The sequence below is a fragment of the Dipteris shenzhenensis genome, chromosome 15, assembly GCF_047967505.1.
Source record: "Dipteris shenzhenensis isolate YYH24624 ecotype China chromosome 15, Dip_SZ_1.0, whole genome shotgun sequence".
Lineage (NCBI taxonomy): Eukaryota > Viridiplantae > Streptophyta > Polypodiopsida > Gleicheniales > Dipteridaceae > Dipteris > Dipteris shenzhenensis.
Window position 1 is genome coordinate 11135355 of NC_141610.1, and position 17743 is coordinate 11153097.

Genomic DNA, 17743 nt, shown 5'->3' on the forward strand with positions numbered 1-17743 from the left:
TGACTTGAGGGGCCGCCAAGCTAGGTGGGCAGAGCTCATGCAGGAGTTTAATTTAACGATTCGGTACCGAAGAGGAAAAGATAATAAGGTGGCTGATGCGTTGTCTCGCATTATGCACAACCTGAGTTTCACGGTATTAGAGAGTGCTCTAATGACCGAGATCAAAGAAACTCAAAACGTGGACGAGTTTGTCCAAAGCTTATGGCCTAAAGCTCATGTGTTAAAACCCGGGGAAAATGAAAAGGATGACCTGGCGTCCAGAAAAGGCCAAACTTATGCAAGATATACCATAAGGGATGGTATGCTAGTTAGAAATGGCAAGGTTGTAGTACCTAGTCAGAATGATCTCAGGCAGAGAGTCATTCGACAGTGCCATGATAGCCCATGTGCGGGACACCCAGGAGTCAAGAAGACATATGATCTCGTGAAGCGAGATTTCTTTTGGCCAAAGATGAAAAACATATTCATGAATATGTGACACGGTGTTTCTCGTGTCAGGTAAGTAAGGCCAAGTGGGTGAAGCCACCTGGACTTTTACAGCCCTTGGAAATACCACTAAGTATGTGGGAGAGTAGGGCTGCCTACAACACAAGGAGGGTATGATTCTATCCTTGTGGTGGTTGATCGTCTAACCAAGATGGCTCACTTCATTCCGACTAGAGAGTCTGTTAGTGCCCCGCAAGTGGCGGATTTGTTTATTAGACATATATTTCGTCTGCATGGATTGCCTAGATCCATAGTGTCAGACAGAGATGTCAGATTTACCGGTCATTTTTGGACAGCGGTATTTGAGACACTAAGAACTGAGTTGGGAATGAGTAGTGGGGATCATCCTGAGACGGATGGTCAGACGGGGAGAGTCAACCAGACTTTAGAGGATATGCTGAGAGCATATGTGTCATTGAGGCAACGTACATGGGACAAGTGGTTGCCATTGTTGGAGTTTGCCTACAATGATAGAAAACATTCCTCTACAGGGTTCAGTCCATTTGAGTTGAACTATGGTTATAGACCAGCAAATCCAACTATAGTTGGAGTACCTCAGAAAGTGCCTAGTGCCGCGAACTTTGTGGTTCAGATGCGGGAGATGCTAGCACTTGCGAGAGCTAATATCCGCCAGGCTATGGATAGAGCAAAGGTGTATGCGGATGAAAACCGGTCTATAAGAGTATTTAAGGAATGAGAAAAAGTTTTTCTCAGAGTTCCTTCGCACTCGAAGTCGTTGACTTCAGGAGTGTGCGCTAAGTTATCACCTCAATACTGTGGGCTGTGGTTAATTCTAAAGAGAATAGGCAAGGTAGCCTATAAATTAGAATTGCCACAGGGGTGTAAGGTGCACCCGGTTTTTCATGTTTCGCGCTTAAAGAAATTTTTACATACAGGTGACTCACTAATCGAAGGTGTGGTTTTGTTTCAGGAGATAGAGGATAATGCGAGGCACAAACCAACAAGAATCCTAGACCGAGGAACAATGCAAATACGAAATCGGAAGATACCCACAGTGTTGGTTGCATGGCAAGTCTCTATTCGAAGCTACCTGGGAATCCGTATATCAGTTGCGGAGAGTGTTCCCAGACTTTATCATCGAGGACGCTGATGTCTGAAGAGGGAAGGAATGTTACGCTCTAGCCGAGGTAGCATGACCTCAGAAGAATCACTCAACATTTCCCCTAAAGGATCTATGTTTGTAATTATTTGTTTGCGCTTCATGTAAATGATCGGGAGGGAATTAATGTCAAGGTCCTAGGTGAGGGTTGATAGCACCAGACTAGGTGGATCTAAGGCTAAGGGCCTAATGCAAAGAATGTGCCTAGGGGCAAAGGATTTTAATGCATCCCAAGAGAGGGGTGAAATGTTGCATTAGGAAGGCCCTATGATGATGACATGTGGCATCTAGATCCATCTAGGGAGATGGGGCTTGTTGAAGCTTCAGAGAGAAGAGAATAGAGATTTTCACGTATGTTTCGATTCGTAACTCTCTGTCTGCTCGTTATGCTTCAGCAAGGATTTGGCTGGGTGGAATAACTCGGTGCTTCTTCCGTGATCTGCAGTAGGAGATTAGAAGTAGTGTCTAACAGAGCCGTCTCACACGTGTGGTTCCGTACATTCTGTACGGACACCTGCACTTGCATTTATTGCGGTTCTGACCAGTACGAAAGCATTTAGTACTTGTACCGCGGTTTTACTCACACATGCGAGCCGCACAACCTGTACAGAAGCATTTAATGCTGGCGCAGAACTATACAGACCTGTCAGACCTCATAAGTGGAGTATGAACATGTCGGACCTGCATTTAATACAATACAGAATCAGTACAGACCTGACAGCGTGCATTTACTGCAATATGGGTCTGCCTCAGGGTGCGTGCCAGCCAGTTTGAAGACTTTCCGACACTTTGGAGCTGCTTCGTGAAGCATGCAAGTGTTTTGGAGCTGTCTTGTGCTGCAAGCCGGTTGTTGAATACATTTGGAGATTGTTGAAGCGATCCGGAGGCCACTCCTTGAGCCCATTCTTTCTCTTTTGGCTTCCCTTTGCCTCGGGCTGCGAGTACCCCTCCATTGGATCACTCTCTTCTCATTTTCAAGTGTTCTCCTCCTCGTGGGAGCACTTTCTTTTGCTCTAATTCTCATTTTCAGCCATCTATTGGCATTTCACATAGCCATTGGCTCTCATTTTCACCTCTCCTTCAAGGGTGAAATTCTCTGCTCGCATTCAAAGCTTTCTCACAGCTGTCCTTTCGCGCTACATCATTGGGTAAGCCGTTGTTGCATTGGTTCTTTCCAATTTCTGCTTCATTTCATTTTGGAAAGGCCAGTGTTGCCTTGGAAGGCCTCGTGTTGCCTTTTGGGGATTTTTCTTGGAGGTCGCCTTCCTCCCATTTGCTTTGCCAGTTGGTACATTTGTATTGAATTTCAGCACCATGACTAGCAGCAAGGGTGATTTGTTTGGGATGCTTGGAGCTGATGACAAGCTTGCTGGCACCAATTATCCCATGTAGTCATACATGATGGGACATGTTTTGGTTGCCAAGAATCTATGGCATATTGTTTCAAGTTCTAAGGCTAGGCCTACACGTAATGTTGCTTCAGGTGCAGCACCCAGCACCCACTGCCTTTGGTTCTACTTCAAGTGATGGGTCTTCAGGAGATGGTTAATGCTACTTCTAGAACACCTACAGCTACTGTTACAGGTACTCTGCTTCCTACATAGGAGCAGATTCAGTGGGATGGTCATGATGCCCAAGCACATGCCTTGATTGCTCTTTCAGTGAAACGGGTTATTATCCCTCATATCCGGTCTTGCAAGACAGCTAAGCAAGCATGGGATCAGCTTGCATCTTTGTTTCAGGTGCAGAATGAGGAGAGGGTTGCCTATCTCCGCAGGCAGTTAAAAGATTTAAAGCTTGATGAGGGTGGTAATATGGATGCCTATCTCACTAATGTGAAGGATTTGAAAGAGCAGTTGGCCAACATTGATGAGATTATGCCTGATTCTCAACTGGTTTCTAATACCCTTGATGGGTTGCCTGATTCATATCAAAACTTTGCTACTACATTGAGGTTGGTTGCAGGGGGTGATGCCAATCATTTCTCATTTGACCAGCTTGTTACTCTTCTTCTTCAGGAGGAGCAAAGTCCTGTGAATCGCAATGCTACTATGGCTAGTGATCAAGCATTTGCTGCCCATCACAAACAAAAAGATAAAGGCAAGATTTCAGCTGGAAAGCCCTCTCATTCCCATGTTGATCATTCACATGGTGCCTCTTCTTCAGGGGATAACAAAAAGAAGAAGAGATGTAATTATTGCAGGAAACCTGGGCATGATATTTCTGAATGCAGGAAGCGGATTGCATCTGAAAGAAGAAAAAAGAGTCTAGGCTTGCAGTATCTGGTTCTTCTAGTGCAGAAGATTGACATGAATCAGCTAATTTTGCACAAGACCAACATTGGGCTTTCTTGGTTACATGTCAATATAATCTTGATATTCATGATGCCTGCATGGCAGTTTCAGATGTTCATGATGCCTGGTTCTTCGATAGTGGTGATAGCAAGCACATCACTTCCTGCAAGAAGTTATTCAGCTCATTAGAGCATACATCTCAAGGGGGCAGTGTCACATGTGCCAATAATGCATCATATATCGTGAAAGGTATTGGGCAAGTTGCTCTTACTTCTGTCTCTGGTAGTATTGTCACTCTAGAGAATGTGCTTTATGTTCCAGGCATTCGCAAGGACCTCGTTTCTATTTCAGCCATAGCTACAAGTGGCTTTCAAGTTCTTTTTTATGGTGTTAGGTGTGCAATGTATGATGCTACACATGCCTTTACCATGGTCTTGACTGGCACATTGACTAGAGGTCTTTATAGACTTGATGCATATGATAGGTGTTTGGATGATGCTGCACTTGCAGATGCACATGCCTCTGCTCTTGATTCTACCATGGCAGATACCCATTTGTGGCATAAGAGGTTTGGACACCTCAACTTTGAAGCTTTGGTGAAGTTATATAAGAATGGTATGGTTGTTGATCTTCCCAAAATGCATGTCTTCAAAGCATGTTTGTGAACCATGCTTGCTTGGTAAGATGCACCGTGCTGCGTTTCCCAAGGATGGGAGAGTCGGTGCCTCACGCAAGCTTTATCTGGTTCATAGTGATGTTTGTGGACCCATGCGGGTTGCAGCTCTTGGAGGCTGGACCCATGCGGGTTGCAGCTCTTGGAGGCTTCTATTATTTTGTCACTTTTATTGATAACTCCACCAGGTACACTTGGATTTTCGCCTTGAAATCCAAATCTAAAGTTTCTTCATGCTTCAAGCATTTTATTGCCTTGGCTGAGAATGAGAGTGGGCTGCACATTGCTCACCTTAATATAGACAAGGGGAGTGAATACATGTCAAAGGAATTTGCTGTTTTTTTGGCTTCACGTGGCATACATCATCAATGCACGGTGCCTTAGACTCCTCAACCAAGTCTCGTGGCTGAGTGGAAGAAAAGGTCAGTGGTGGAGTGGCCAGGTGCATGTTGAAAGGCAAACATTTGCCTAACAAGTTGTGGTTGGATGCCGTCTAGGTGCTAATTACATTTTGAACAGATGTCCCCCAAAGGCATTGCAGACTATCACACCTTATGGGGCGTAAGCCTCGCATTTCTCACATGAGGACTTTTGGATGCTTGGCTTATGCTCGTGTGCCTTCACAGACACGTACCATAAAGTTGTCAAGTGCATTTTATTGCGTATAGCTCAGAGAGCAAGGGCTATAAGCTCTACCAGCCCCGCACGGGCAAGTGTTTTGTCAATAAGGATGTTGTCTTTGCTGGACTGTCAAAAACAGCCCGTTGTTGATGCCCCGTATATTTTTGACAGCTTGATGCCTTTGTTTCCATCCAATGCTCAAGATGATGTTCCATCTGAGGTTGTACCTCCTCCATTTGTTGGTCATTTGTAGCCCCATGTGCAGCCAGATATTCAGCCTAATATGCCTCTCATTGATCAGGACCATTTGAACAGGGATCTTGACCAAGAAAGAGCTGACATTCAGGAGCCCAAAAAGGTACCCCGTTGGCTCCTTGACACACTAAAAGACAGCAAACAAGATACTCCTCTACCAACCCGTACTAGAGCAGCTGTCCGGAAAGAGCGTGCTAGTTTTGTTGCTTATGCATTGGTTGCTACAGCATGCAATGAAGAGCCATTATGTCATCAAGATGCCTTTCAGAATGATTGTTGGTTGAAGGCTATGCAAGCTGAATTGGATTCTATCCATCAGAATAACACTTGGGAGTTGTGTGACTTGCCTCCTAGCAAGAATGCCATTGGAACTGACTGGGTTTATAAAATAAAATGGAAAGCTGATGGTTCAGTGGACCATTACAAAACCCGTATTGTTGCTAAGGGCTATTTGCTCCAACTTCTAGGATCACTACTATTCACATTGTTATTGCCTTTGCTGCCCACTTTCATTGGGAGGTACATCAGCTTGATATCAAGACAGCTTTCCTTCATGGGCATTGCAGGAAGAGGTCTATGTTTCCCAACCTCCTGGTTTGGAGGTTGAAGGTTTTGAAAGCAAGGTATGCCGCCCTCTATGGATTGAAGCAGGCACCTCGGGCTTGGTATTCCAGGATTCATACTCATTTGCTCACACTTGGCTTTCAGAACAGCCCTAGAGAGGCTACTCTCTACATCCGCAAGCGTGGGACAGATTTGCTGATTTTAGTCCTTTATGTGGATGACATGCTTGTGACTGGGACACATGCTCAGTGAATTGCAGATTTTAAGCTTGATTTGCAGAAGACATTTGCTATGTCTGGTCTTGGTCTTTTGCACTACTATTAGGCATCCAATTTGCTGATGTCACCTTAGAGAGAGAGGGCCTTGCTTGTGGGTGTGCCCGCCCAGTGAGAGGCTAGGGTAGATGAATGAGGGCTTGTGTTGTGGGTGAGCCCGCCCCCCGTGAGGATAGGTAGTTGCCTCGTGTTGGACCGTGCTCATGCCATAGTACCTAGCCATGGAGGCGCCCTTTTGTGTAGGCTGCTCATGTGCTTGGGCAGAGGGAATCGGCTCCCAAATCTACTGAGGGCTGACTGCCAGCCCCGTATATAGAGTAGAGGGGTCAGCCATAGGCCCCTTGCTAGTCGGCCCTGATATGGGGAGTTGTAACTCGCCCCTCTTATAGGGCGGTGGGCAGCCCTAGAGGTGGTTCGGCCCACTTACAGCAGTGGGGTCGGCCCCTCATGAGCTGCTGGTTGGTGCCTCCTTATGCTGGCCGACTAGGGGGGGGCTGGGCTATATATGTGCCTCCCCTCTCCCTCTTGTGGAGCAGCAGATCAGTCCATTCCAGGGCCTGGCAGAGGAGCAGAGCCAGCCCAGTCTTGCACCTATGGAGCAGGGTAGTGGAGCAGTTCATCCACTCCCTTGTGCTCCCTTCCTTTGGTTGTTGAGCTGTGTGTTCCGAGCTCTCGAGCAGCCCGTTGTTTTCGAGGTTTTCCCCCAGTTGTAGCGGGGTTTTCTCCAAAGATCACTTGCAGTCCTCCTGTGCCTTTCTCTCCTTCTGTGTGTGTGTGTGTGTGTGTGTGTGCGCGCGTGTGTGTGTGTGTGAGGCATGCTCTCTCTCTCTCTCTCTCTCTCTCTCTCTCTCTCTCTCTCTCTCTCTCTCTTCCGTGCACTTCTCACATGGTATCAAAGCCACAGTGGGCTTGAGATCCAAGGGGCAGAGGGAGTGTTGAGCCAACACACAGAGAGGAGGATTAGGGTGCTGTTCAGAGGTGTCTTTGAGGAGGAGCATGTGCAAGAAGTGGACTATTCGGGTGACCAGCGAAGGGTGACTTTGAAGGGTGTTTTCAGATCAGAGAGGAGATGTTCCCGAGGGACGGAAATCAAGGTGTGAAGGTACATTGGGCTGTCAACGCATTCATCCTCGTCTTCAACCTTCTCCTTTCTTCAACCCTCAGTTCCTTCCATCCCATCCACCTTCTCTTTCAATTCATCATCCTCTTCACTCCGACATGGCGACTTTGTCCGAGATGGCACAGAACAAGACTAGAATTCCAGTGTTGCCCACGTTCCCGGTTGACCGGTAGTTAGATGGGCTCAATTACGGCGTTTGGCGGGTGATGATGGAATCTGTGTTACAGTCATACGACATGGAAGATTTCGTCTTGATAGGTGTTGCCCGACCAGATCCCTTGGCCGAGGACCTTGGCATCCTTGCTCGGAAGGAGGTCGAGACTCTGTCCCACTTGTGGGACCATGTTAATGCCAGGGTAAGATCCTTTATATTTCTTAAATGTACTCCTCAGGTGACTTATCATGTGAAGCACATGACAGTGGCCAAAAGTATATGGGACCATTTGGCGTCCATGTGTAACCAAACCTCTCCCATGAAGAGGGTCTCACTGGAGGTCCAAATGAGTCCCAAGAAATCTTCATCGATGGGGGAACACATCAACAAGTTACACGAACTTTAGCTGGAGATCCTCCAAGCAGGGAAGCAGATTTCATCAGAGGACATGGCCATAACTCTCCTATCCCAGTTATCCTCTCCGTACGGGGCCTTCTATTCATCCCTGATCACCACTGGTAGGGTGAATGAGTTGACCTGGGAGGAATTGGTGCCCATGGTGCTTGACCAAGAGGAGCGCTTCGTCGATCGTACCTATGACAGTCAGCTTGAGGCTTTGACAACTAATCAAAAAGCAAGAAAGCAATTGACAGCGGAAGAACGAGAAGCTCTCAAGGCATCCCGTACGTGTAACCGATGTGGCCAGAAAGGTCATTATTGGCATCAGTGTCCCCAAAGGAACACAGAGGGGTCCTGTAACCAAGTGGCCAATGGTGTGACTGCTACGACCCTGTTTACTCCAACCTTCTAGTAGCATGAGGCAGGCGCTGCCAGCAAGCCTTCCGGATCCAGATGGAGGATTGCTTCCTTGTTTGTGGCAGCTGGACCTGCTGATCAGAGGTATCGAGCAGGGAGTCATTTATCGAGGTAAGGCTTTCAGGGAGACCTCGAGACACAAGGAGTTGTTCCCACTGACTCAGATGGTAATATGTTACCAGTTTCTATTCTGTTTGGACGTGATGACCTGGCAGATTGAGAGGGGGTCTCCTAGTGTTTTGTTGCAACTATTGTTTGATGCTACTGGAGATCCGTAGGTCAGTAGATTGCTAGTGCGGGAACCCAGACACAGTTGATTGATCCTTGTGAGCTATTATATGCCCGTTGCCCTTGGAGCACTGAAGTTCATTGATCTAGCAACAGTGTACCAGTTTGGACTTGAGAGGGGGCTATCTAGCTCTGCGATACAGGTGCCCATGCAGAGAAGCAGACCTTGCACCGGAGGCAATATTAGTTGGATTACTGTTGCAGGATCCTTTGTTCGAGTCATGTACCAGTACCAGCACTTGGATTGTTGTACTGGTTGACCCAGTATCTCAGTGCCAGACCAAAGGAGTGTACCTAGCACCAGGTAAGTCAAAACATCGAGCGAGTGCATTCGAGCGAGCCCAAAGTTCGAGCAATGCTTATGAGGAACTTTTTCTAAACCTGTAGGAGCAATAAATTTTTACTAAAAATCGTTGAATCTACATGACACTGTTACAGATTGTTTTTAATTATTTTTTGTATGATTCTTGACAACTTACAAAGATTAAACTTACTATTGGATAACTCATAAATCCATGCAAGTCAGCAATCATTCAATGAATACCAAAGGGAAAATTCTTGGCAACATACAAAGAGAAAACCTATTATTCGATAAATAATAAATACATGCAAGTTAGCAATCATTCAATAGATACAAAAGGGGAAATGCTGCAATGTCTACACCTCGAGGCGATCACTCAGGATTATGTAAGGTAGCACATGAGTTGAAGGGGTTTCTTTATTTTATGGAGTTACATACATGGCAACAATAGTTCCACCAATGATATAGAAGCTCCTCCTAGAAAAATCCCTCACAAACAACTATTTGTTGATGATGCTAACTAAATATGGATCACCTTCATATGTCCTTGACCATGTATACACCTCTAGGATGGAGGGAGGAAACCAAGGACCCAAAATCTATATGAGAAAAATCCATGGTCATAATTAAATATAGAGTTTGATAAGGTCCGGCTCTGACGAAACAAAGATAAGTATAAAATTTCTAAAGATCTAGAATTTTGACACTTTAACATGATAAATGTATTCATTCATATCATTCCGATCGTTTTGACTACAAACATGACCATATTTGGAGTCCGATTGACCAAGTTATGGCCTAAATAAAATTGGCTAAAGGGGCCTCCCAAGAGGCCACGATATCGCGGCCTCTAGGGAGGCTACTCATCCCATTATTTTTTTGCCTTGAAAATTGAAATTGAACAAGAGAAAGACATACTTTGACCCCTTTCTTCCACCCCTCCTTCATTGACCCTTGAAAAACATTGCCAAACATTTTCAAAAATTGTTGTTTGTCTATAAGACAATTGATTACTCACAATATAATCGGTAGGACAACGGTAAAAGTAAGCAATGCATGCTACTTTTTGAACATAAAACATCACACTAGAATGTCAAAATTTATGAAATTCCTCGCTCGAACCATCGCCTCGCTCGAACGCAGTCGCTCGAATTCTAGTAATCCTCCCTAGCACCTGTGGCCTGGCAGCAACCGTTCCAGGTTTCTAGTGATCGTGCTGAGGCGCTTAGAGCCACGAGGGGACTTCTTCAACAATACCTGTGGCGGTCTTTAGCGGTGGAGCATCACACGATTGATTCCTCTAGTTGTTCCAGTGGCACACCCAACTCCCTGGCGTCTCTGCTCCATCCAAGAGCTGAGAGGGGGTGTTGGAGGTCGACATCTCCTGATGTCACCTTAGAGAGAGAGGGCCTTGCTTGTGGGTGTGCCCGCCCAGTGAGAGGCTAGGGTAGATGAGTGAGGGCATGTGTTGTGGGTGAGCCCGCCCCCCGTGAGGATAGGTAGTCGCCTCGTGTTGGCCCGTGCTCATGCCGTAGTACCCGGCCATGGAGGCGCCCTTTTGTGCAGGCTGCTCATGTGCTTGGGCAGAGGGAGTCGGCTCCTAGATCTGCTCAGGGCTGACTGCCAGCCCCATATATAGAGCAGAGGGGGTCGGCCATAGGACCCTTGCTAGTCGGCCTTGCTGTGAGGAGCTGTAACCAGCCACTCTTATAGGGCTGTGGGCAGCCCCCGAGGTGGGTCGGCCCACTTACAGCAGTGGGGACGGCCCCTCATGTGCTGCTGGTTAATGCCTCCTTATGCTGGCCGACTAGGGGTGGGCTGGGCTATATATGTGCCTCCCCTCTCCCCTCTTGTGGAGCACAGATGAGTCCATTCCAGGGCCTGGCAAAGAAGCAAAGCCAACCCAGTCTTGCACCTATGGAGCAGGGCAGCTCATCCACTCCCTTGTGACCGAATGTGAGGTATAACCTCCCTCTTGCTATTCATAGAAATCACTGCATGTGCCTGTGTATCTCTTTGATCCCAACGAATCTGTACGAGTGTTCGAGGGTCTACGGCAGGCACTACGGGAGTAGTAGTAGATGACCAGAAGTGGTAGAATTGGTTGCAATGGCAACAAGTGCCTGTGGTGCAGAGACAGGTCTAGTCTCTGATCCATTTACAATACCCCGAAAGTTCTAGGATACCAATAAGTGGTGCACCAAGTACAACCACGTGGGTTAGTTGGTACCATCAAGCTTGTCTTCATGGGCTGCAAAAGAGAATCCCCAAAAGAAAATGACCTGCAAGTGACAAAGCCTCAAGGCTACAATGCAATGAGCTGGCTGCTCCAAAGAAAAGAAAGAAAGAAAGTCTATTAATGTCCACGGGAGACCAAAGGTCTATGGGACAATAGAGAAAAACTATCTAGTGCATCAACTTAATACAAACCTCCAATTAGTTAGAACCCCTAAATTAAATCCTAACAGAAAGCATATATAATTGGCCATACATCATTTTAAGACTGAGAGTCTTTTGGTTTGATTTAAACTCCCTCACGAGTGCTATTCCTCTGCGGTACACTGCCCACTTTCCATGCGTCCTGGCAACTTTAACTTTGGCTAATTCCGTTGCTTTATCCTTCAGCTGACTTGTGAGTTCCTCGGCTATACATAGCTCGGTCCCTTTCAACTTATAAGACTGCCTTAGAACCTTGAATCGTAAATCTTGTGAATTAAATGTAATGACGTCGTGTCCTTTACGTTGACCAAGATGGCGGACTGCTCTAGCGAATCTAGGAACAAGCCCAAACTCATCCTCTAAAAACACAACATAGTGCAGTTTCAATCTCATGATAGTCACTCATCAAGTTAAAAACCATAAACTTCATCACGCAAAGCAAGGACTAGCTACTATGACATCACCAATGATGTCATCAGCGAACTTTAACTTTGGCTAATTCCGTTGCTTTATCCTTCAGCTGACTTGTGAGTTCCTCGGCTATACATAGCTCGGTCCCTTTCAACTTATAAGACTGCCTTAGAACCTTGAATCGTAAATCTTGTGAATTAAATGTAATGACGTCGTGTCCTTTACGTTGACCAAGATGGCGGACTGCTCTAGCGAATCTAGGAACAAGCCCAAACTCATCCTCTAAAAACACAACATAGTGCAGTTTCAATCTCATGATAGTCACTCATCAAGTTAAAAACCATAAACTTCATCACGCAAAGCAAGGACTAGCTACTATGACATCACCAATGATGTCATCAGCGCCCAACAGTGGGTGTAGACCGTAGTATAAACATATGCTCTCACACAAACAAATCCACACACCCACACATACTTGAGCATCCATTTATACGAAGTCTTTGTATTGAGTTTCTGTCGGCACTCCGGAAGTGAAGGCTAGCACTAGAGGAGAAACTAATCAAAAAGTAGTCCAAAATCTCTTCATTCAAGCTACCACTTCTTGTGAAGACTAAACAATTTCATTGTAAAGACGAACTGCTCTAGCTTCACCATCTTCATTAAGATTATCAAGCTTGTCGCCCTCGTCTGCTGTCCAATCAAAGTTAGGCAAGGCTACTTTGACATGTCCTAAGGTATCATCAAATGAGTCCTTCTCATTGTACCATCTATCTAGAAGTCCCCCAATTTTTATTTTAAGTGCATTATCCTGTCTGGCTTCATGTTCTTTAATCTCCTCTTGAATATCAACCTTGTTTACTTTTGATTCAAACTCCACAATGACCTCCTGCTTGGCTGTATGTACTTCAATGTAGACTAAATCTTTGACTATGGAGACTAACTGGGGATGGGGGGGAAACTTTACAACCCTCATCTATTACTTCGTGTTTGCCAAGTCCTTCAAGCACCTGGATTCTAGCTATTGCATCCACCAGTTGCATCCTCAACTCTCTCACCAGGTCTTGTAGGAACAGAATATGTTTATGATACCCAATGATGGGTCGGTCAAAAAGACCTCATTGTTCATAGACATGTGCGTACAGAGAAGGTGTTCAAGCTGCAACCGTGGCTCTGCCGATCGGGGCTGCTGGATTCGAGAGGGTTTTTGAAGAAGAGGAACAGAGACTAGGCCACTCTTTGCTAGCCATTTCTCATACTCCCCCCTGGCTATACTAACCCCCTAGTTGGGCTGGGGATTCAGCCCAGCTAGGGGTGGAAACCCTGGCTTGAGGCGGTGACCCTTCTACTATGTGTAGAGCTCGACCTACTTGGCAGGCTGCTAGGCGACTGCTAGGATGGAGAGGCTGAGCGGAGAGGCTAACGAAGAGGGACCAGCGACGGGTGATGGGCAAAGGCTAACGGGCGATGGGCTGAATGCAAAGGCTAACGGATGGGCGGCGGATGAACGGAGAGGCTAACGAGCGGCGAGCGACAGAGAGGCTAACAGGCGGTGGACGAAGAGGCGAATAGGCGATCGACGAACATAAATTTGCAAATGCCAACCCAAAAATGACAACACTAAGCAAAATGCACAATCTGTTCCTACAAATGACCTGCAAAAGAAAGTATGTCCAACCAAAGAACTCCCTTGCAAATAGCTGTCCTAACCAACCCAAATCAAAGGGCACATACCTGCAAATCTATCCAAGGCAAATCTGAGTACAATGTGCCCACAAATAGTGGCTGGATAAAGCAACCTCCGAGGCATGAGAGCCAAGTGGAATACACAAGTGGCAAAAGCCCCAAATTCTGAAAGGCAAGGTACCAAATCGTTGTATCAAGCAAAGGTCACTCCAAATAACAGCAAAACTGACAAAAGCCCCAAATTCTGAAAATGCAAATATGCCAAAAAAGAGGGCAAATTTTGAAAAGCTCCAAATTAAGCTGCAATATTGCAAATGTGACCAAATCTGCACAATTTCTAGCCAATGACAATGAAAAACCCCAAATTTCATATCAAAGCTGCAAGTGTGACAAAATAACCTGCAAAGATGAAAATATCCTACAAAAGCCCCAAAATGTGCCAAAGGAGCAAATGTCACGATAAAACCTGTAAATGTGACACAAAAGCCCCAACTTCTAACCCAAGCCTCCAAATTTGAGTAAATCTGATGCAAACAATGTCAACCAAAAGCGTCAAATGCAGATTGTACAGATGACTTGGAGACTGAACGATCTGTTGTACGGCAAATCTTTTGATTTGTACGGATAAGTTGTAGATGTACTGTACAGCAAATTCTGTACGATGTACGGATCAACTAGAGCAATATGTACGGTCAACTTTCCATACAATTGTACGGTCAATCTGTATGAAGATGTGCGATTGTAAGGACAACGTACAGTACTGTCAGGTCCGTATGATATGCAAACTGGAAGTGGCTGAACGACAAATTTGTGTGGCAGCAACAATTGAAACTGGCAACTGGAGCAACAGATGGCACATACTTCCAAATCCAGACTGAAGGAAGCAAGTGCAATGCCTATGCCAAAATCAGACAACCTGCTCTAATACCACTATTGGGTGTGGGGAGCAATGAAATGGAGATGGAATGCAAGGGAGAAAAACAACAAGTTGAGGAAACGAGAGTACTTGCAAATGGATAATGAGAAAGTACAAGTATGGCCACTATGTGGCCCCAAAGTCACCTGGTTGACCAAGACTAGGACAAAATGTCCTAACTAGCCTACAAGGCCATATCAGGGCTAAGTGCTAACAAGCACGCTACATCAGAATGATGTGGGAAAAAACAGAAAATTTTGTAAAGGAGGACCCACATAAACAATACATGTGGCTAGATATCATGGCAGACTAGGGGAATATCAAATGGCGGCATACTATTTTGCACCGCCACAATCACTTGTCTACAAAAACAATGATAACATGTCCCAAGAAGACCCCCTCATGCATTTAGGGGAGGTAGCCAGGTTCTCTAAAGAGAGTACAGTTATTCTAGCGGGGGCTTTCAATGCACGAAAAGGATCAATGCAAGGCATCATAACAACAAAGGGGAGAGACCCCACATGGATTGAGGCTTGTATAAGTTTCCATTTTCGTGTACTTTGTCACATAGGCCCGCAAGACCTCCCGCTGACGCGATTTCCACACTTGATTCTCTTGGCTTTGCTGCATCCTCTGCTATTTCTGCCACTCAACATCACGCTCTAATGCATGCTATCCGCAAGTTAGGATTGATGCATGCGAGTCACCACGAGTTAGTTGTCTGTCTCTTGTTAAGGTTATTACCGAATCTTTTTGGCCATGGTAGATTATGCACACCTCCATCTGCAGTTATCCAGTCTTCTTGGCTTGAAGCTGTGAATTGCAGTGTCAATCGTGCCAACACAAAGTCGGCAATAAAGCAGAGGCACGACATTTCATGAGTTCTCTGAAAGATTCAAAAGGTCTATGACAAGACCCTGTTTCCAATGTATCAGTAACAGCATTTGTCACAGCCCAAAAAAGAAAGGGTAAAGCGACTCTCACAATAAAGTGCAAAAGCTTCAGTTACGTCCTTGCAAGAAAAGCTGTTTGACCTTGGACCAACCTATTCTCTCCACTGGTAGTCTCTCATAGTCGGAATGGTGGAAGTGGCGGACAGTCCGAACTGGCCAAAAATTATTTCAAAATCTGGCTGACTGGTGGGAGGGTCGAACTGCGTTAATTGGGCGGATTGTCCGATTGGTCGGAATCTGTACATCGAACTGGCCAACCATGGTCGAACTTAAGACAGTTCAATACATCTCTCTCTCCCTCTCTCTCTCTCTCTCTCTCTCTCTCTCTCTCTCTCTCCTGGAATCTGAAATCCCTACTGGAGTGGCCAGCCAAAGAGCCAGGCAACTACATAAAGGAAATCTTAGAATATCGCAACAAAGTACTTGGTCTTGCACACAGGCTAGCACAACAAGTACTCACTGCATAGCACATTTATGCTTTTATTTATGCTATTTTCTTTCAATGGATGTTGATAGTGATCACTGTCCCATAGATCCTGAGGGTCTCACGAGGACGTTAATACAATCATCTCTCTCTCTCTCTCTCTCTCTCTCTCTCTCTCTCTCTCTCTCTCTCTCTCTCTCTCTCTCTCTCTCTATCTATCTATCTGTCTGTCTGTCTGTCTATCTATCTATATGTACACACCTACATGAGTCCAAGAACATGCCCAAACTCATCCTCTAAAAACACAACATAGTGCAGTTTCAATCTCATGATAGTCACTCATATCCGTCCACCTGTTCTCTTGTCCTCATCTTCTTCTCCATTCTCCCTCACTGCTCCTATATTGCCTTGATTATTCCTTTCTTTAGCAATACACACTGCATTACCATGGGGCGTAGTATCCTGCAAAAAGTCCCCTGATTTTCTTAAAATTCCACGAGAAACTGGACGTCTATGCATGCCAATGCCAAGCAAGAAACAACGCAATTAAGACAAAGGCCTGGGTTAGCACTCCATCCTTTAAAACACCTTATTAAATTTAGCATGCTTGGGACTCAAAATGAGAAATCATCCAAAGCTACCCAAAAAAAAAGCTACTGGAACCCTCCAGCTTCAAGCTGATTCCTAATATACTTAGAAGTAGGGACCTTACCCTGAAGGAGACTTTTAGACATCATGCATAATACACACAACCCCTTCTTATAAGAAATTTGCACTGAGGAAGGAACATATGAGAGTTATGGCATACTAAGGTTAAGTCTTATCTCGACAAAAGGATTTTTTATGCAGTTTGTAATCAGTCTCTACTTGTTAAATGCTGAAATTTCATGTACAGAATGATTTTATTGAACTGCCTCAGTCGGATCAGCCATGAACATAATCAATACAGTAGATACCTCTGGAAGATAGATACGCAGGTGATTTAGAATTGAAATGTACTTGGGACTTCGAGCCTGCAGCTTTGAAGCCAATGTTCTTGGAGAATCATTAAAATCAGTTCCCAATGCGTGGTCTCCATGGTAATACCACAGGATGTTGTTGTGGGTCTCCAGAGCCTCCAATACAGGGACATGATCTTTCGTCAACCAAGAAAATTGGTGAACACCCTTCACCTCCACGATAGCTGGGGGAAGAGGATATAGAGCAAACCATGCATGCATGGCTGCATAGGTTTTCCTGTCTGTGATAACATGAAAGACAATCTTCTGAGGTTCTTTCGCATTTTTAATGGTGGATGACACAACCACAGATGCTGCAAGAACATTGTCTGTGGCAAGAACAAAGTGATGAAGGGCATTATCTGTAAGGTGAGGGACCAATTCAGGTGACGGCAGTTCCTGGCGAGCCCTGGCATTTGAAGAGTACTCTGTTGTGAGCTTGAGTGATAAGCAGTGCAAACCCTTTGGAATGCCGGTGGATGCAAAGTGTTTGTATAGTGCTTCTTGACGTTTTGCTGTCTTTGCCCGCTGTTCAAATACTTCCACCTGATAAAACATGAAGCCTTTGTCATCTTGCTTTGAAGAGTCCAAAATGAAAACATTAACTCATCTTTAAACCTCCTGATGAATGTATTTTTTATGTCCAACGCCTTTCATGCACCATGAATACCATGAGCATATTTTGAGCAAAAAAGCCGGATTACAAGATTGATAAATGCATGCCCATAGAGAAATTTACATAAGCAATGAAAATTAAAGGAGGAAATACTTGTTCATAAGCTACATAACACCATCTACAGAAATCACAACTGAGAAAAAAATAAAATGATTAGAGGGGAAAACATAAAACCTAATACATTCGGTTGAACATTTTTCCAAATACATTATGCCCACAACCATTTAGCAAACTTGGTGTTTCTGTTTGAACATCTGTCAAGACTGCTTAACCCAT

At 45.2% G+C, this 17743-nt stretch overlaps 1 protein-coding gene across 1 annotated transcript in view; it reads right to left on the reverse strand.

The window, feature by feature from the left end:
- The window catches only part of LOC147893352 (putative galacturonosyltransferase 13), a 95122-nt gene that overhangs the window by 23954 nt on the left and 53425 nt on the right, over window positions 1-17743 (reverse strand). Inside the window, exon 4 of the mRNA XM_087385758.1 lies at window positions 16750-17337. Coding sequence (XP_087241884.1) covers window positions 16750-17337 — 588 coding nt within the window. The remainder of the gene's footprint in view (window positions 1-16749; window positions 17338-17743) is intronic.